A 20,773-nucleotide genomic window follows, 5' to 3' on the forward strand; every position below is an offset into this window, starting at 1 on the left:
ACTGTGAAGAAAGCTGAGTGCTGAAGAATTGCTGCTTTTGAACTGTGGTGTTGGAGAAGACTCTTGAGAGTCCCTCGGACTGCAAGGAGATCCAACAAGTCCATTCTAAAGGAGATCAGTCCTGGGTGTTCATTGGAAGGACTGATGCTGAAGCTGAAACGCCAATACTTTGGCCACCTCATGTGAAGGGCTGACTCATTGGAAAAGACCCTGATGCTGGGAGGGATTGGAGGCAGGAGGAGAAGGGGACGACAGAGGATGAGATGGCTGGATGGCACCACTGACTCGATGGACATGAGTTTGGGTAAACTCTGGGAGTTGGTTATGGACAGGGAGGCCTGGTGGGCTGCGATTCATGGGGTCGCAAAGAGTCGGACAAGACTGAGCAACTGAACTGAACTGAAGAAGTCCTATGACAGAGAAACCCAATTTGTTTAACTTAACCTAGCACTCCCAGACTAATCTGGCCATAAAACTCACTTTCATGGTACACTTATCTCAGAGAATGCTGTTAGTCCACCATAAATTAATTAGAAAACTATGATCTAAGTGGGGCTTCCTTGCCAGTCCAGGTTCAATGCACGATACTGGATGCTTAGGGCCAGTGCACTGGGACGACCCAGAGGGATGGTATGGGGAGGGAGGAGGGAGGAGGGTTCAGGATGGGGAACACATGTATACCTGTGGCGGATTCATTTTGATATTTGGCAAAACTAATACAATTTTGTAAAGTTTAAAAATAAAATAAAATTTAAAAAATAAATAAATAAATAAGTGGGGCTTCCCAGATGGCACTCCTGCTAAAGAACCTGCCTGCTAATGCAGGAGACTGAGAGATGCGGGTTTGATCCCTGGGTTGGGAGGATCCCCTGGAGAAGGACATGGCAACCCATACTACTACTCCCGTAGTCTTGATTGGAGAATCCCATGGACACAGAAGCCTGGTGGGCTACAGTCCACAGGGTTGCAAAGAGTTGGATGCGAATGAAGCAACTTAGTATGCACCCACAATCTAAATAAATGTAAGTAATAATCGTTACTAATTCTCATATCATTAAATTTGCTGTGGTGGGTAAGAAAATCTTAGAATAAATTGTACCCTATTATTTCTGCCAACATTTAAGCCTTCAGGTAACTGCTAAAATATAAGCCAGGTGGCATTCTTCCTCCTAAAAAAGGGCTCATGAAAATAGTTTGATTTGAAAAAATGTAAAGAAGTCGCTCAGTCGTGTCCAACTCTTTGTGACCCTGTGGACTGCAGCCCACCAGGCTCCTCTGTCCATGGGATTCTCCAGGCAAGAATACTGGAGTGGGTTGCCATTTCCTTCTCCAGGGGATCTTCCCAACCCAGGGATCAAACCCGGGTCTCCCACATGGCAGGCAGATGCTTTATCCTCTGAGCCATCATCAAAACTTATCTCATCTCCAAGTTCCCCCACAGCATGCTCGAGTAAGTTTATTACCTTGAAAAGCTCAATGAAGCCACCACCCTTGGCAAAAAGAGTACTTGCTGTTCGGAGTAAGAACCTAATGTTTAACCTAACATTTAAACAGGTTAGATCTCCTCTGATGTAAAAATAACACATGTATTTTAGAGATGAGAAAAATAAAGTCCAGAGAGATTAAGTACCTTGCCCCTTTGGAAGGTTCAAATTCAAATGCCGACTACATGGTGTTTCAAACTCTTACAACTCTTTTAAAGATCTGCTTAATTTTAACCCCTTATGAGTAAGTCATCACCCTCTTGCAGTGCTTTTACCAGATAGAAGCATGCTTCCCAATCTTTAATGTCACAGCTCCCCAGAGTTCTGTATTTTCTTGGTATGCTGGGATAAATGGCACAGCCCTTCCAAAGAGAGGGGGTCAGGACCCTGGCACACACTGAGCCTGTCAACTGAGAGGCTCCCATACAAAATCTGAGTACAGTCAAAAGAAATTCAACCTGTTGACTCTTTCCCTCCCACTGCCTGTTTCCAGCCTTAAAAATAAACACAAAAACAAAGCTACATGCAGGATCACTGGAAGAAAAACCACAAGTCCTAACCATTTGAACAGGGGAAGGTGACACAGGAGAAACTAAGGGGTCCGGATGGGACAGCTGAAACATCTCGGGTTTAAACTTGGCATTTGCTATCTTCACACATTCCTCAAGCGTCGTGATGAATGTATTACACGTGGCACTAAGTAGAGAAGAAGCTTCATTCATGTTCTGAAAAATAATATGCAAAGAGTTTAACAGACTCATACACAATTATGTGGATTCATATACCATCTTATAATCAAGTAATAATCATTACCTTCAATGGACACCTTATTAGATTATGTTCAAATGTATTTAAAATACATTACCTTAGAAAACTAAATCAGTGAACGAATAAAAATTCTCTCTCAGGCAAACAATATATGAAATTAGACTCCATGAAAAAATAACTCTTACACTTAAACCAAGCATCATATTGAAAAACTGTGTACAAAAATTTATCTTAAAAAAACCTAAGCTAGACTGTAAGCCTCTAAGTATCAGAATTCCAAAGGTGATCACAGTAGTGGAGACAATGACTGAAGAGGCAGGCAGAATTCATGTCTCCCCCCTGCACATTACCATTTCCCCCTTGGTAGAATACAAACTCCAAGGTTTTTTGTAAGACAGCAGAGTGCCCTGCTCCTGGGGGATGAATATAGACTGGTATAAGTCAGTCATGTCGATTCCACGATCCTTTGTCAAATACTCATTTTTCCTAGTTTCCACTGACTCAGACTAAAAAGATAATGAGAAGTCTGCTGGGGTTCTGGAATTTTCATCCTCTGATGAAGCCAAGGTAGAGAGTCTCTCTCTCTCTCTACCATGGCCACCCACTGCCTCCTGCTTCTATGAGACCTTGCAGTAGCATAGAAGGCTCAGCATGAGGAGAAAAAACCAACACACCAAGAATGGCAGAATGGAAGGAAGAAACAAGACTGGGTCCCTAACACTGTCCCTGAGCCACTGGAGCGGATGCGAGGGCACCTGCCTCTGGAGAGCCTGCAATGAAGCAGCAAGTGCCTTCAAGTTTAACATACCTACATCCAGAGACAACTGCCACGATCCTTCCCCAGCAGAAGGCCACAGTAGAAGCAGGAAGGTTTTGTGTTCCACTTCTCCCAAGTCAGGCAAAAGGGGACTGGGAACCATGCTGGCCTTTCACCCAGAGAGCAAGCAATAAGGCTCACTGTCCTACCTTATCAGAAAGAATGAGACTATTTCATAGACAGGTCTCATAAATCTGAATTTTGATTCTTACATCACTGTTCTAAGAGGATTTTTTTTCAAGTTCTTTTATAAAGCCAAATTATTAACCCTCAATAGCTAAGCTAGAACCTTATTACAAAAGAAAGAACATAGCAGCTGTCCAGTGAACTCAGGCAGTCAGTCAAGGGAACAGAGCCTGTAATGCTTCTTCCCCACCTCACCCATCAAATTATCAACTGGCTACAAAGACAGACCTTGATTCCTTGGAGAGATGTGCTGCCTGCTGCTTTATTCTGGTTCTACAGACCAAATCTAAAAGATCATACATGTTTCCAGAGAGTCTACAGTACAAGAGGTCTGAAGCTGAGAATAACTTGTCTTGAAAGTGCTCCTCAGTCACCTTACGTGACGGTGCTCACCCACCGTGTATGCAGGAAAGCACAATCAGACAGGAAAGGGCCGTCTTGGATGTACCTCTATGCTGAGCGATGAATGACTCTCATCGTGGTGAACAAACTCTTGGATCGTATGAACTTGCTTCATTAGGAGGTCACAGTAGAGGCGAAGTTCAGACATTTTGGTTTTCAGAGACTCACTGGTTTCACTTATTTCTGAAAGGAACACGTGCAAACATTCAAACAGACCATTTTCATATTTTAGGGGCTAAGCAACAAAATGGAATCATTAAAAAGTAAGGCAATAGATATAAGTACCTATAGCTTAGAAGGTATGAGATCTTGAAAATAGAATGTAAAGTTTTGCCCTTTAGAGGAAACATCATCTTTTTGGATAACTAGAAAAAGCTGGCAGTCATATATCTGACACGAAGTTTAGGTAGATTAATTTCCAGAGAGGAGCTGATGACAATGAATGCCTTATACAGGATATTTCCATTCTGTTATTCATCTTTCATTTAATAAGTGATTGTATTTCTTTTTTTGTAAATTGGCTTTTCTTGTCCTTTGCAGTTGTCCTTTACAGTCCTTTTTCCAGTTCTGATTTTTGTTTTTCTCTTAATAATAAATAAATTGAAAATTTGTAAAAGTGCTTATGCATTAATATTAGCAATCTTTCATCCATTCAAAATACTACAGATATTTTTCAAGATCTTTCAGCTGTCTTTCACTTTTCTTTATTGTATTTCGGTATATAGGAGTTTTTAACTTTTATGTTGTTAAACTGCTCTATGTAAGCATTTATTTATTTTCTTTTGTTCCTTTCACAGCTTTATTTTCACATAATATTGTTTAAAGAATCTGTTTCAACTAAGAACCTACTTTTCTTTATTATCTCCAGACACACTAAACATCAGCCATAATCTTAGCCACTCACTTAGCAATATCTTCTAAATAGATGTGTAGGCAGCGGAGAAAGGAAAAGTAGTGCACACAGCGGTCCTGGTGCTTCTGCGTATTCCTGGAGCCAGTGGCACTGCTTTGGTGCTAGCCACAGAGCCCCGGTAGCCAGAGCGGACCACAGCAGCTCAGATCTGGCTGCCCATTTAACCTAACGTAAGTTAATTTCTACCCAAGTTTAAGGCCATTTTTTCTTTTTTATTGTAGTTATATTATATACACACACACACACATATATATATAACAAAATTTACTATTTTAACCATTTTTAAATATACAATTCAATGGCATTAAGACCATGCACATTATTATACAACCATTACTACCATCCATCTGCAAAACGTTTTCATTTTCCCAACTGAAACTCTACACACATTAAACACTAACTCCCCTTTCCCCGCTCCCTTAATCCCTAGAAATCACCATTCTTTCTGTCTCTATGAAACAAAGACACAGATGTGGAATTATACAATATTTGTCCTTTTGTGACTGGCTTATTTCATTTAGCATATATTCAACATTCATCAATGTAGGATTCATCAGAATTTCCTTCCTTTACAAGGCTGAATAATATTCCACTGTATGTACATATCATACTGTGCTTACCCATTCACCCAACTATAAACATTTGGGTTGTTTCTATCTTGTGGCTATTCTGACGACTCATTTTCTCTTATCCTACCCTTAACCATACTTTATCCATGATGTTCTTCCATATATTTGAAAAGTATTTAAATTCAACCCTTAGCCTTCATTTTGCAATATCCATATTTAGTTGCTTTCACTAATTTAAATAACTGCTACTGTTTTTAATTATAGAAGTAATACATACTCTGAAAATTTTTGAGAAACGAAAAATATGTAATAAAAAATATATATAAAAAAACCCTGCAATCTCACAACCAAGATATAAATACTGTTATTATTTTCACATTATATTTGCACATAACTAATACCATAAATTATTTGCTTGGCTTTTTATTTTTCTTTTTGGCCTTGCTGCAAGGCTTAGGGGATTTTAGTTTCCTGACCAGGGCTTGAACTTGGGGCCATGGCAGTGAAAGCAGTAAGCCCTAGCCACTGGACTGCAATGGAATTCCCTTGCTTGGCTTTTGAATTGGCAATATGTGAACACGGTAAAGTCAAAAGGTACAGCCACAGGGTAAAGTGAAAAGCGAGTCTTCTTCCACAAATTCCCTTTGCAAAGGTAAGAACTTGACCAATACTTACATATTTTTCCTGAGCTGGCCAAGGAATGGCTATGTAATTTTGAATATTGCTCTTTTTAATTAATTATTATATGACTTTGGGCATTTCCTCACATCATCAAAATCCGTCCTAAACATTTTACAGGCTACATAATATATCAGCCTACAGAAGCACTATATAGTTTACTGAACCTTTCCCCTAAATTTAAACCTTGGCAATAGTTAGAAATTTTTCATTATAATGAACATTTATGTACACAGATCAACATTTCTGATTATTTATCTGGAATGAATTACTATAAATGAACATAACAATTTACATTTACGTTTAAAAAATATTTCCACCATGAAGGAAAAATGTATAGTTACCTTTTTCTTTTTTAGTCCTTGTATCAGTCAAACAGGCTTTGGAGCTCCCCAGAGCAACCAGCCACCTCTGTCTCTCGGCTGCATTCACTGCCTTCATGTAGAAATGCTGCTCTCCTGGAATGATTAATTCCATTCTTGTGTTGTCAGCTGAATGGACTATGATGATAAACAAAGGCGAGATACAGTCACGGACTTAAGTAATTTGGGGAAAATCAAATCATCACTTACTGTTAGAAATTTGAGCCCTAAAACAACAAACTTTGATTCAAGATGCAGGCAGTACCACCTCCCTAAGGGGCTATCCAGGGGCACCCTCTAAGCCACCATTCTCACATATACCCAGGTGGGCAGTCAAGTGGTGGCAGCATATGAAGAGAAAACAGCCAACAAATTAACTACTGAATGCGAGATCTAAGAACTCCCTCCCTTGGGACCACCTGTACCACTGCCACACTTCCTATACTTTTTACTAATTTCTCTGAAAGCAGTTTGTGTTTTGGAACACTCCCCACCCCCCACCCAAACCTAGGATCAATTCAGTTCAGTTCAGTCGCTCAGTCGTGTCCCTCTTTGCGACCCCATGAATCGCAGCACGCCAGGCCTCCCTGTCCATCACCAACTCCCGGAGTTCACCCAAACTCATGTGTTTCAAGTCAGTGATGTCATCCAGCCCTCTCATCCTCTGTCGTCCCCTTCTCTTCCTGCCCCCAATCCCTCCCAGCATCAGAGTCTTTTCCAATGAATCAACTCTTCGCATGAGGTGGCCAAAGTACTGGAGTTTCAGCCTCAGCATCAGTCCTTCCAGTGAACACCCAGGACTGGTCTCCTTCAGAATGGACTGGTTGGATCTCCTTGCAGTCCAAGGGACTCTCAAGAGTCTTCTCCAACACCACAGTTCAAAAGCAGCAATTCTTCGGTGCTCAGCTTTCTTCACAGTCCAACTCTCACATCCATACATGACCACAGGAAAAACCATAGCCTTGACTAGACGGACCTTTGTTGGCAAAGTAATGTCCCTACTTTTGAATATGCTATCTAGGTTGGTCATAACTTTCCTTCCAAGGAGTAAGCGTCTTTTAATTTCATGACTGCAATCACCACCTGCAGTGACTTTGGAGCACCAAAAAATAAAGTCTGCACTGTTTCCACTTTTTCCCCATCTATTTCCCATGAAGTGATGGGACCAGATGCCATGATCTTAATTTTCTGAATGTTGAGCTTTTCTTGGCATAAAGTGCAATAAATGGTTAAGTAAAGTAACCTTCCATCAGAACAATAGTCCTCAAGCAATGAGCATCTCATAATAACCGGGAAAACATGAGCATTTTGAAGATCTCCTCTTCAAAGATCTCCTCCTCTCCTACACTACCCCCACCCTAGATCTCAGACAAAAGAAAGCTAACCAAGAATTATACTGAGCCAATCCTCAATCTTTGCTGTAAGATTAATTTCTGTTACATTTTCATTAATCAACAAATATTTACTCTGCTCAGAGCAGTGCTTGTGGAGGGGAAGATAGAAGAGGGAAAAAAAGGTGTCTTTGCTCTAACAGAGGAAATAATTTTATCCAGGCAACAAACTAAAATGCTAAAAATAAAGCACTGAAATGTTGAACTCTTTGGTACAGAGACATCATGTGTGATTACAACGAAAGGTAAGCAGCAGCAGAAAGTGAAAAAGTTTAAGAAGGATCTGATGACAGCAGACCCTGGTTAAGAGAAAAATAGCACAAGAAAAGGCCTAGATAACGAACTGAACACAATATGTACTGAGGATATCAGGAGACAGGCCTAAATAGAGCCTTGTGTTGGATTACAAAATGATATATTCATGAATAAACAAGCTGGGTGGAGTCAAATGATGAGGAGCCCAGAAAGTTTGGCAGAAGCCCTAACTTAGATGATCAATTACTGAAAATACTGACCAGATGCTCAGTGTACAATGGCAAATAAGTGCCACAAAAGTTTTGTTATCCTATTATTCTACTTATAAAGACCATTCTTGGATATTTTGCTGTTGGTCACTAACTCATGTCCGACTGTTTGCAACCCCATGGAATGCAGCACAGCAGTCTTCCCTGTCCTTCACTATCTCCCAAGTTTCCTCAAACTCATGTCCATTGAGTGAGTCAGTGATGCCATCCAACCATCTCATCCTCTGCCACCCCCTTCTCCTGCCCTCAATCTTTCTCAGCATCAGGGTCTTTTCCAATCAGTCGGCTCTTCCCATCAAGTGGCCAAAGTACTGGAGCTTCAGCCAAGCATCAGTTCTTCCAATGAATATTCAAGGTTGATTTCCTTTAGGACTGACTGATTTGATCTCCTTGCTGTCCAAGGGACTCTCAAGAGTCTTCTTCAGCAAAATTCACAATTCGAAAGCATCAATTATTCGGAGTTCAGCCTTCTTTATGGTCCAACTCTCACATCCGTACATGACTACTGGAAAAATCACAGTTTTGACTATACAGACCTTTGTCAGGGAAGTGATATCTCTGCTTTTTAATACATTGTTTAGGTTTGTGATAGGTATTCTTCCAAGGAGCAAGCATCTTTTAATTTCATGGCTGCAGTCATTGCCACAGTGATTTTGGAACCCAAGAAAATAAAATCTGCCACTGCTTCCACTTTTTCCCCATCTATTTGCCATGAAGTGATGGGTCTGGATGCCATGATCTTAGTTTTTTGAATGCTGAGTCTTAAGCCAGCTTTTTCACTCCTCTTTTACCCCCATCAAGAGGCCTTTCAGTTCCTCTACTTCCCTTATAGTTATTATAAAATATTGGCTACGTCCCCTGGCTGTACAATATATCCTTGTAGCTTATTTATTTCATACACAGTAGTTTGTACCCCTTAATCCCTTACCCCTGTTTTACTCCTTCTCTCTCCCTGCTCCCCAGTGGTAACTACTAACTTGCCCTCTACATCTCTAAGTCTGCTTCCTTGTACCTTACTATTTTAACAAAGGTCAAGAATAATCTTTTCTAGGACCTCCTGGCAGTCCAGGGGTTAAGACTCCACATTCCCAATGCAGAGGACACAGGTTCAATCCCTGGTCTGGGAACCAAGAGCCCACATGACTCATGGAAGAGCCAAAGAAAAGCACATTTTCTTTAATATCCATTAATGTTGAATGTATGAATATTCAATGCCTCCCTCAGCAACTCCACTCCAGTTCTAGATATATACTGAACAGAAACACATATATATGTTCAACAAAACAAATATATGAGAATGCTTATGGCAGCTTTACTTATTACAGTCCCTAAACTGAAAAAACAAACACCCATCAATACTAGAATGGAGAGCCAATCACACAATAAAAATATTACATATCAATAAGAATGGTGACTGTTACACAAAACAATTTAGATGGCTTTCACAAACATAATATTTAGTTAAAGAAGCCGGACACACAAAAAAATACTGATCTATTCCATTTATAAAATGCTCAAGAGCAGACAATACTTTATCTATGGTGATAAAAGTCAGATTAATGGTAACCTTTTAGAGAGATTAGTGGCTCAGGGAACATGATTATTATCCCAGCATCTGGAATGCTGACAATATTCTAATTCTTGATTTGGACTGTAATTACACGATTGCATTCAGTACTTTGGCATTCATAAGGCTGAATATTGAAGATTTATGCCCACTTCTATATCTTACTCTTTAAACAAACAAGGACAATAAAAATGCTGCCATGACTTGAAAAAGTTCTAGAGTTGCCTTAGAATTCTGCCACTAATAGTCTTTAAATATCCTCAAGGTTGTCAAATCTTTGAACTTTGAATGCAATTTGATTTATGACAAGAGTCAGTATCTCATTTGGAATCAAATCTGAGGAATAAGATTAAATAAAACCATCATTTTAAAAATAAAAATTCATGCTCTGAATGTGCTTTTCTTGTGTGATTCATAAAAATAAACTTGTGTGATTTATAAAAAAAAAAAAAAAAAAAATTAGTTCAGGGATAAACCTCATATAGTTCAGGGACTATGCATGTAACAGGCCCACCAGGGTGAAGTGTTCCTATATCTTATGTAGCCATGAACCCCTGTGTGGCTTAACACTCCTTGCTCTAGTGCTTTATCTTTTCCTTCAATTCTCTTTAAAGAATTCAATACTTTTCATTATCATTTTCTCTGCTCTCTCCTACCTGCCTGCACCCCACATACCCCAACTACGCACACAAATGAATCAATGGTCCACAAAACCTTCCTTTATGAAAATTACAGCAGGACTTAAACTGCTTTATTTCTCCCCTTTTGAAAAAGCATAGTATGGGGAAAAAAAAAAATGGGGAGGGTAACTTTACAGTAGAAAAATCTGATAGACACTGCTTTAGCCAGGTGGTCAAGGTTAATGTCAAGAGTAATGTGTCAGCTCTCTCAGGTCCTAACTACCAAGATGACCAAAAAAGAAGGAACAATAGCCGTTCCTAAAAGGGCTACAGCCACATGCAGCCTATTCACTGCACCAGCTCTGCCCAATGTGCGCCCAACGACACCATTAAGGCCATTCAAAAATTCATCACTGAAAACACAGTAGAGGCCGCAGCCATCAGGGACATTTCAGAAGCAAGTGTTCTATGCCTATGTGTTTCCCCAGCTGTACTTACGTTGAAACTACATTCCTGCATGAGTTGTGCCAGTCACAGGCACAGGACTCATTCTCGTGAAGCCCAGATGGACCAAACACCCCAACCCCAGTTTAGACCTGCAGAAGCTGCCCCATGACCTCCACCAAAGCCCATGTAAGGAGCTAGGTCCTTATACACTGAAGAAAAACCATACCCTCCAAAAAAATTAAAATAGAAATTATACTTTGGGTAAAAAAAGTGGGCTATCATGTTGTAGCAAGTACTCCTGGTACGATGTGATGAGAATGGCACTTTACCTCTGTGATCTTCCTCCCTAAAACCCAGAAGCCCAGTCTAATCATGGGGGAAACATCAGACAAATTCCAATAAAGGGACTTCCTACAATATTCCTGATAGTACTCCTGGAAACTCACAAGATCATAAAAAAAGAAGAAAAGGAAAACATCTCTATAACCCAGAAGAGCTTATCTGCAGTTTAGCAAAAAACCAGAGTTTACAACTCTGAGTTCATACTTCACAAATCTAGTTCGCTGGCCTCATCTTCTTTGAGTTGAGCTCCCAATCTTTACAATACCTTTCAATGAGAATGAGAAAAAAACCCAAAAAACACTTGTAGACTTAGCATGGACACTCAAAGTGGCATCCACAAGAAACTGTTATTCAAGTCCAAATTGGAAGACTAACACTTGTACTTTGAATTTCATGTCTAAGTATTTTTATAGAGAGAGAAACATAAAAAACTCGTGCTTAACAACACTAAGTACCATTTCTGAATGCTATGGAGATAAATGGCACTAGAAAATACCTATCTGGTTTTCTCCTCTTTTTGCAGTATGCTGAAGAAACTATCACTTACCTAACTTCAGATTCATCTAATTCAATATATTCACTTACCTTTAATTTCACAAACTGCCATCTTTATACTTCCTTTGCTTCCTTTGCAAACGTCATCTTGAGAATCATAGTAGGACAGGATTCCATTATCTAAAACAAACCAACGAGGCTGCCAACCTACAAAGATCATAAACAACAAAAGATTGATAAAAAGTTACATTCATCACACTGAAAACTAGGATTGCAAAATTTACTATCCATGTCATTTCTTGATTCTAAAATAACATCCTAACAATGAAATTTTTAACTGCCAAGATCTGCCCAAAATACTTTTGTATCAATCTCCATTTTGTTGGGAGAGATTTCTGGAGAAACCTCTAGATCAGCATAAATATGGGGAATGACACCTTTATTCTGCCTCACAACCTTCTCATCAACAACCCATCAGACCCATCTTTAATAATCGCTCTACATACAGAGTGCAACACAAACTGCTCATTTTTTCTAACGGAACAAGAGTTATGATGTAATGGAAAAAGCAACAGAAGACATGGATGCTAGTTCCAGTCCTACTTTCATTTTTCAGTTGAGTTGCTGTTGTTGTTTAGTTGTTAAGTTGTGTCCAACTCTTCTGCAACCCCATGGACAGCAGCCCGCCAGGCTCCTCTGTCCATGGAATTTCCCAAACAATAAAACTGGAGAGGGTTGCCATTTCCTTCTCCGGGGGATCTTCCCAAGCCAGGGATTGAACCCACGTTTCCTGCCTTGGCAAGCAGATTCTTGAGTCACCTGGGAAGCCCTTTAGTGGAATAACCTGGGAAAAATCTTTTCACCTAATAAATATCAAAAATTTCCAATCTTCAAAATAAGTGGATTGAACAAGAAGTCCTCTCAGGTGCCATCCAGCTGTCTAATTCTGCAATGTGATCTTCCTCTCTACTATAAAACACTTTGCCTAAGCAAACTCCTAAGAACTTCAAACTATGGTACACTTGCACTCATTTCACATGCTAGAAAGGTAATGCTCAAAATCCTTCAAGTTAGGCTTCAGCAGAACATGAGCCAAGAACTTCCAGATGTACAAGCTGGGTTTAGAAAAGGCAGAGGAAATTGCCTGAGATCAAACTGCCAACATTCATTGGATCATAGAGAAAGCAAGAGAATTCCAGAAAAACATCTGCTTCATTGACTACACGAAAGCCTTTGACTGTGTGGATCACAACAAACTGTGGAAAATATTAAAGAGATGTGAATACCAAACCACCACCTCACCTGTCTCCTGAGAAACTTGTATGCAGATCAAGAAGCAACAGTTAGAATTGGACATGGAACAATAGACTGGTTCAAAACTGGGAAAGGAGTATGACAAGACTGTATATTGTCACTCTGCTTATTTAACTTATATGCAGAGTACATCACATGAAATGCCAGGCTGGATGAATCACAGGCTGGAATCTAGATTACTGGGAGAAATAGCAATAACCTCAGATATGCAGATGACACCACCTTAATGGCAGAAAGTGAAGAGGAACCACAGAGTCTCTTCATAAAGGTGAAAGAGGAGAGTGAAATAGCTGGCTTAAAACTCAACATTCAAAAAAACTAAGATCATGGCATCTGGTCCCATCACTTCATGGCAAATAGATGGGGGAAAAGTGGAAGCAGTGACAGACTTTATTTTCTTGGGCTCCAAAATTACTGTAGAAGGTGACTTCAGCCATGAAATTTAAAAGACATTTGCTCCTTGGAAGGAAAGCTATGACAAACTTCAACAGTATATTAAAAAGCAGAGACATCACTTTGCCGACAAAGGTACATATAGTCAAAGCTACGGTTTTTCCAGTAGTCATGAATAGATGTGAGAGTTGGACCAAAAAGAAGGATGAGCATCAGAGAACTGATGCTTTCAAATTGTGGTGTTGGAGAAGACTCTTGAGAGTCCCAATCCTAAAGGAAATCAACCCTGAATATTCACTGGATGGACTGAATGTGAAGCTGAAACTCCAGTACTTCAGCCAACTGATGTGAAGAGCTGACTCACTGGAGAAGACTCTGATGCTGGGAAAGACTGAGGGCAGGAGAAGGGGATGGAGACAGAGGATGAAATGGTAGAGCATCACCGACTCAATGGACATGAGTTTGAGCAAACTCCAGGAGACAGTGAAGGAGAGGGGAGCCAGGCATGCTGCAGTCCAGGGGTTGCAAAGAGTTGGACACAACTTAGCAACTGAACAACAGCCAGAACACCACCACCAACCCCCCTGCACACAGTGAGTGCCGAAAGAATTCCAGTCTCTTCCAGTGAAGTTGCACACCCTGCGGTGAGAGCATGGGTTCCCATCACTCCTCTCCCTTTGCCCTGCTTACACAGCACAGGCAGAAATGCTAGACACTGAAAATAATTCATTTAATTAGTGTTTATTCAGTGCTACAGAACACAACTTATCACAGATTTGGCTCCAATGCAATGGTGGGGATGAGGATGAGGGCTTTCCTTGAAGCTTAACTTCCACTTTTTCCAATCAAACTCAAGTGTTCCCTGAAATCTTATCAAGCATACACTGATTTACAACAGTTCACTGATTAATAACAGGGTGACCATGCTGGAGGCAGTATGACTGCCCTTGTTCTTTCTGTGACTATTAAATCACCATTCAGCCTGGTCACTTTAGACACGGACTGCTATATGATTAACCAGTTCAGTTTTTATGGGTCAAACAGTACCAAGACAGAGACAGACAGGGAATTCATTCTTAAACCGTGACATAGACTCAGGATTTACCTCCCCAAAAGGCTTTACTGGTTACGCTTTCAAAATGACAATGCTGAGTTTTCATAAAAAGATTAAATTTCACAGTAGAGAACATGGTAGTATCGTTCAGAGGGATGGATATCCAAAACCAAGTTTCAGATGCTTGGAAAATTCTTTTTATGAAACACTATATTCCTTAATGAGGCCTAGCAAATTGGTACATGAACTTGATCTTGTTCATCACTACATTCCCAGAACGTAGGAAAGGTGCCTGGCACATACCAGGTGCTTTAAAAAAAAAAAAAAATGTGATTGAGTGAATGAATAATTAAATACTAGAAAATTAAGATATTGCCTGTTACCCATGAGAGTATGGGGCTTCCCAGGTGGCTCAGTGGTAAAGAACCCGCCTGTAATGCAGGAGAGGTGGGTTCAATCCCTGGGTTGGGAAGATCCCCGGGAGGAGGAAATGGCTACCTACTCTAGTATTCCTGCCTGGAAAATTCCATGGACAGAGGGGCCTGGTGGTCCATGGAGTTGAAGAGTCAGACACAACTGAGCGACTGAGCGCACACATGAGAGGAGAGATATGCAGCTTATCCACGAGAGTATACTGTACTGGGCATGCATAGAAATGATGAAAATGGTTTCTTTCCAAACATTAATTCAGCCTGACAAACTATAAGCAGCGTACGGTGAAAATGCACTCCTCTACCCCAGGTCCATTATCTTTATGGGACAAATTGTGATTTTGTAAGCTTGCGTTATTGTGATTCAGAAACTCTTTCAAATAAATATTGAGCAGAATGATTCATTTAGAATTTATACCAACTTGAGAGGTGACTATAGTTAAATATATTAATCTAATTAAGACTGCTATTGACCTTCTCTACATACCTCTTTGAAGAAATAATTAATAAAATCATCTCAACTGATTCACACATATATATGAGGACTATATCTACAAAAAAGATTCATAGGTATTCCCTTTTTTACTACCTTTTCAAAACACATGTTTTTTAATCTCAAACTATCAAATGTTACTGAAATTCTTATTCTCTACAAAGGATTCTCAAAGAACACTGTCAAGGAACTGGAAGGTTCCTTAAAGATCACAGTAAGAACAGTCACTCATCCTTCTGACCTAAGATGAACTAAAAGTAATAATAAGCATGCCACTGAGCCAAATTTAAATATTAAGAAGAGTTCTTCCAAATAAAAGATTTCATTTTCTCAAGCTCCTATGCGCCATACTAGCAGTGAACTTAAATGCTCTACAAAGATAAAAACTTCAAGCACACAAGGTTAAAAGCACAACTAGCTGGAGGGTCACTAAGACTACATTTCGTTCCTGGAATAAATTATGACTTATCTTAGTAATCACCCATTACTCTGGGCTACACATAAGAGGTTCCTCACATGAACTCCCAAGACACTGTGCTTATGCATATTTGCAATGAGATGATCGTTTGCATCTCAAAACATAGTAGCTAGGGTCTCAAAGTTAAACTCAACAGTATATCTGTTTCTCACAACTGCCCAAGTGAAAATTCGTAATAAAAAAAAAATTTGCATCATTTTTCTAATGTTTTTCCTTAAAACATGTTATAGAAATAAAGTGTTTGACATTTTAATGCAACAAAACATCTATGTATCATATAAAGCATTTGCTGCTATAAATCTGTTTTTAGCATTCCAATTAATAAAAAAAAGAGACAATTGTAGCTCAGTGCTTATGTCTTAAAAAGTGTTTATGTGCAGATTTTGCACAAGTTTAGATGTACACAAGATGAACGTACCATACAATTACTTTTGGCTGAGTGAACAAGCAGGCAGGAAATTGGCCTATTACACTAAACCAGGATACCTGTTTGCCATTTAACCATATTTTAAATCCATTCCTTTTCCTCTAATTTAGTGAGATCATAAAATTCTGGAGTTGAAAAACACCTTCAGGATAAACTAGTTGATCACCCTGGCCCTATCAGTCTCAGATCTTGAGAGAAAAAATGATTTGTTCTTACCATTAGTTGATGGCAGGGATGGGACTACAACTCAGATTTAAGTCTCTTTTAATAAGCCAGACTGTTGGTGTTATGGAAAAGGGCCCTTCCCGGCTGGTCTCTCATTGCTGCAGAAACACCTAGCTTTTTGGAATTATTCCTTTCAATTCACTTCACGAGTGAAACTGACTTGCCGGCTCCACCTTCTTTTCTGTACTTTCTCCCACAATTTCTCGCACACTTAACTGAATTCCAAAGCACGAGCATAACTCATTGACAATCAACCTCTAAGAGAATATTATCTTGGAACAGCTTCCAAAATCTTGCTTGTTATGCTCGCACTTCAACAAGAGACCTTTTAAAATAAACCGTGTTGCTAAACAAAAATAAAAGATACAGTGAAAAGATTTCTTAAAACAAAAACTTGTTCATTCCAGTCCTATGTCCCAACAACTCAGTTATTAACAGAATACTGAATTAACTGCGAGTAAAGACAGAGATTGCATCAACATATGTAGAGTAAGAATGGTTCCGGAAGCTAGAGGAGGAAAGAGAAGTATTATTACACAGGCAAAGAAGTGGTCAGGTGCACTTCCCACCGTCAGGAGGATGGTGCGCAGTCTCGAACTATCCCCTCAAGAAGCCAGATGGGTACTTACAAGGGACAGAGAAAGGGATTAAACCCGGAAACCAAACAGCCGGTTTCGCTGTGGGGGTCCCCCTGGCAGGCAAAGGAAGGAGGAGTCCCTGACCCGCCTTCTCTTCAGCCTGCCCGCCGGAGCCCCCCGCCGCCCCTCGGGACACCCGACCCCATCATACCCGTGAGATAGTTGGTCCACTTGTACAGAACCCCCTCCATGCTTCACAGCCCTGCGCCGAGCATCCTCCTGGCCCAGCGCCAGCCGAAGTGATGCGGGAAACGCAGAGCCTGGGCAACCCCTCCCCGCCCGCCCGGGCCCCACCCCCGGCGCCCCCAGCCGGCACCAAGCCGCCCTCAGGCCGCGCGCGCCGCAGGGACGTGGCGGCCCTCAAAGGCCCGGACGGCGGCCGCTGCGCGGAGCTCGGGGGCCGCGAGACGTGGGCTCACACATCCCCGGGCTAGCCCCCGAGGAGGCGGCGACAAAATCGCAACCCCGGCCGGCCTTCCGTTCGCGTTTCCGCTGCCGAGCGCTCCCTCCTGATAGCCCGCCTTCCTTCCACCCCGGGTTGCCCGTTTATTTTCATTGACCCCAACGTCGCTTTCACTTCCTGGATGAAAGGGGCTGGCGCGTCCCGGGAAACCCCTCCCCGGCGGCGGGGCTGGAGGAGCGGGCGCGGCCTACAGCCCCTTCGCCGAGCCAGAGGCTACGCGAAGAGGGCGGGCCAGAGTCCTGACTCCTCCTCATTCTCCTACAGACCCTCGGCTGGCGTCTTACGGGATCCCACTCTCATCCCGGACGCTGAGTCCTGGCCCGACCGCTCCCCGGTATCCTGGGGCCTAAGCCTCGGGGCCCAGGACTAGCGCTTGCAGACTCCACTGTGCGCGCAGCCCCCGGGCCAACCCGAGGACTAGCCCCCCAGCGCATTCGTCAGTCAGGCGCTGATTTAGGCCTCTCAGGTTTTCCCGTTATTGAGCCTCCGGTCCCTCCGGTGGTTGCTTTTAAAAAAATAAAAGATTTCCTATTTATGTTAACTTTGCATCTTCTTCACATTCGGGGGATCTGAGAAATTATCTCCTAGGAAGGTGGTGTGCCTCTGAGAGTCTTCCGGCAGGGAACAGCGAGGGGCCCCAAGGAATTGTCACCACGCAATAAATCTTAGCCACTACTTCATTTAGAACATAAAACATGGGAGCAAGCTTTGGAGTTTATTTAAAAAATGAAAGTCTGCCCTCGCTTTTAGGATTTTTTTAAATTCTATTTGGAAATGACCATCCTTATGTATGCTGCTGCGGCTGTTTAATCTTAAACTGTGTCAACTCTTTGCGACCCATGGATTATAGCCCGCCAAGCTCTTCTGTCCACAGGATTTCCCAGGCAAAAATACTGGAGTGGGTTGCCATTCCTTCTCCAGGATTATCTTCGCGACCCAGGGATCGAACCCACATCTGGAGCCCTATCCCCATGTATAACTGACAATAATTTTCAGATGTATGGAATTTTCCACACTTTAAAGATTAAAGCAGGCTCACTGATGCTGCTTTTCTTAGCATCACCGAGGTAGGTAATATCTCCCATTGGAGAACCAGGCTTTAGCTGAAGTCCTAGTTTGGGTAAGAGTATTCGCCTGGAAATACAGTGAATTGATGGTTAGATGGCCAGATGGATATGATAGTATACAAGTAGTGGGTTTAAGACCGCGGTGATGGGATAGTAAAATTTATTGTATATATTATAAAGTTTTTATACTAAAATGTCGAAGGTGAGCATATACGACTCAAAAACTCATATACGACTCAAAAACTCATACACGACTTTTGTGTCAGACTTGGTCATATCCCTGCTGCGTATTAACTGTGTGAGATTAAAATAGAATGCCCAAGACTCAAATTACCTCGTTTTCTCATCTGTGGAATGTGGATAATGACATCTCAAAGGGTTGGTAAGAAAAGCAACAGCATGAAATTTACCCGCACCTCAGTTCAGTTCAGTCGCTCAGTTGTGTCTGACTCTACACAACCCCATGGACTGCAGTACACCAGGCTTCCCTGTCCATCATCTCCCAGAGCTTACTCAAACTCATGTCCATTGAGTCGGTGATGCTATCCAACCATTTCATCCTCTGTTGTCCCCTTCTCCTCCCACCTTCAATCATTCCCAGCATCAGGGTCTTTTCAAGTGAGTCAGTTCTTCACATCAGGTGACCAAAGGACTGGAGTTTCAGTTTCAGCATCAGTCCTTCCAATGAATATTCAGGACTGATTTCTTTTAGGATGGACTCGTTGAATCTTCTTGCTGTCCAAGGGACTCTCAAGGGTCTTCTCCAACACCACAGTTCAAAGGCATCAATTCTTCAGCGCTTAGCTTTCTTTATAGTCCAATTCTTACATCCAATATGACTACTGGAAAAACCAAAGCTTTGAGTAGACCGACCTTTGTTGGCAAAGTAATATCTCTGCTTTTTAATATGCTGTCTAGGTTGGTCATAACTTTTCTTCCAAGGAGCAAGCGTCTTTTAATTTCCTGGCTGCAGTCACCATCTGCAGTGATTTTGGAACCCAAGAAAATAAAGTCTGTCACTGTTTCCATTGTTTCCCCATTGATTTGCCACGATGGGACCAGATGCCATGATCTTAGTTTTTTTAATGTTAAGTTTTAAGCCAACTTTTTGACTGTCCTCTTCCACTTTCATTAAGAGGCTGTTTAGTTCTTCGCTTTCTGCCATAAGGATGGTGTCATCTGCATATCTGGGGTTATTGATATTTCTCCCAGCAACCTTGATTCCAGCTTGTGCTTCATCCAGCCCAGCATTTCTCATGATATAAGTTAAATAAGCAGGGTGACAATATACAGACTTGACATACTCATTTCCCAATTTGGAACCATCTGTTGTTTCATGTCCAGTTCTAACTGTTGCTTCTTGACCTGCATACAGATTTCTCAAGAGCCAGGTCAGGTGGTCTGGTATTCCTATCTCTTTCAGAATTTTCCACAGCTTGTTGTGATCCACAGAGTCAAAGGCTTTGGCATAGTCAATAAAGCAGATGTTTTTCTGGAACTTTCTCATTTTTTCGAAGATCCAACAGATGTTTTCTATTTGAGCTCTGTTTCCTCTGCCTTTTCTAAATCCAGCTTGAACATTTGGAAGTTCACAGTTCACGAACTGTTGAAGCCTGGCTTGGAGAATTTTCAGCATTACTTTGCTAGCGTGTGAGATAAGTGCAAATGTGCGGTAGTTTGAGCGTTCTTTAGCATTGCCTTTCTTTGGGATTGGCATGAAAACTGATTTTTTTCCAGTCCTGTGGCCCCTGCTGAGTTTTCCAAATTTGCTGGCATATTGAGTGCAGCACTTTCACAGCCCTCAAATCAAGGGCGACCCCAAGTGGGGAAGGAAGGAAAATGCAAACCTGTAGCCGGTCCCAAATCGCTAGTCAGCTCTGCGGAAAGGCTTTTAACCAGAGGGAGCAGTGGCACCTGTTTACTAGTATGTGGCTTAGCCTGAAACCCCTTAATGTATGACTCTGACCTTAAGAAGGCGCTTCAAGGAAACCCCTAAAACAAGATTGCCTCTCCCGATGCGCACTAGTTCTCTAGGAATCTGAGGAGAAGCCTTTCACGCCCAATCGTGTATTCCTGATTACAACCTCCCACCGTAGTCTTTTTATTTCGTTTTTCGCCAGTTTCAAAAAAAAGAGAGAGAGAACTTTACTATCGAACCCTGAGGAAACTGGCTGTAAACATGAGGACTTGGAAAGGAGATGCGGTGCAAAAGTACAGTGTTGCCT

General features: G+C 41.4%; 1 protein-coding gene and 1 pseudogene across 2 annotated transcripts in view; one reads left to right on the forward strand and one right to left on the reverse strand.

Annotated features, from left to right (window-relative positions):
• PLEKHA3 (pleckstrin homology domain containing A3) overlaps positions 1-17,596 on the reverse strand; it is a 28,670-nt gene extending 11,074 nt beyond the window's left edge. The window contains exons 1-5 of one of the 2 annotated variants that reach the window (XM_006059585.4): positions 17,170-17,596; positions 11,656-11,772; positions 6,162-6,317; positions 3,704-3,840; positions 2,045-2,209 (exon numbers count right to left, since the gene is read on the reverse strand). In XM_006059585.4, coding sequence (XP_006059647.1) covers positions 2,045-2,209; positions 3,704-3,840; positions 6,162-6,317; positions 11,656-11,772; positions 17,170-17,209 — 615 coding nt within the window. In that variant the 5' untranslated portion in view covers positions 17,210-17,596. Of the gene's footprint in view, positions 1-2,044; positions 2,210-3,703; positions 3,841-6,161; positions 6,318-11,655; positions 11,773-16,371; positions 17,096-17,169 lie in introns of those variants that run through there. The other variant, XM_025274135.3, reaches the window with a different exon arrangement.
• Positions 10,442-10,897, forward strand: LOC102400217 (annotated as a pseudogene).
• Positions 17,597-20,773: the final 3,177 nt, after the last annotated feature.

Source organism: Bubalus bubalis, chromosome 2, assembly GCF_019923935.1.
Source record: "Bubalus bubalis isolate 160015118507 breed Murrah chromosome 2, NDDB_SH_1, whole genome shotgun sequence".
Taxonomy (NCBI): domain Eukaryota; kingdom Metazoa; phylum Chordata; class Mammalia; order Artiodactyla; family Bovidae; genus Bubalus; species Bubalus bubalis.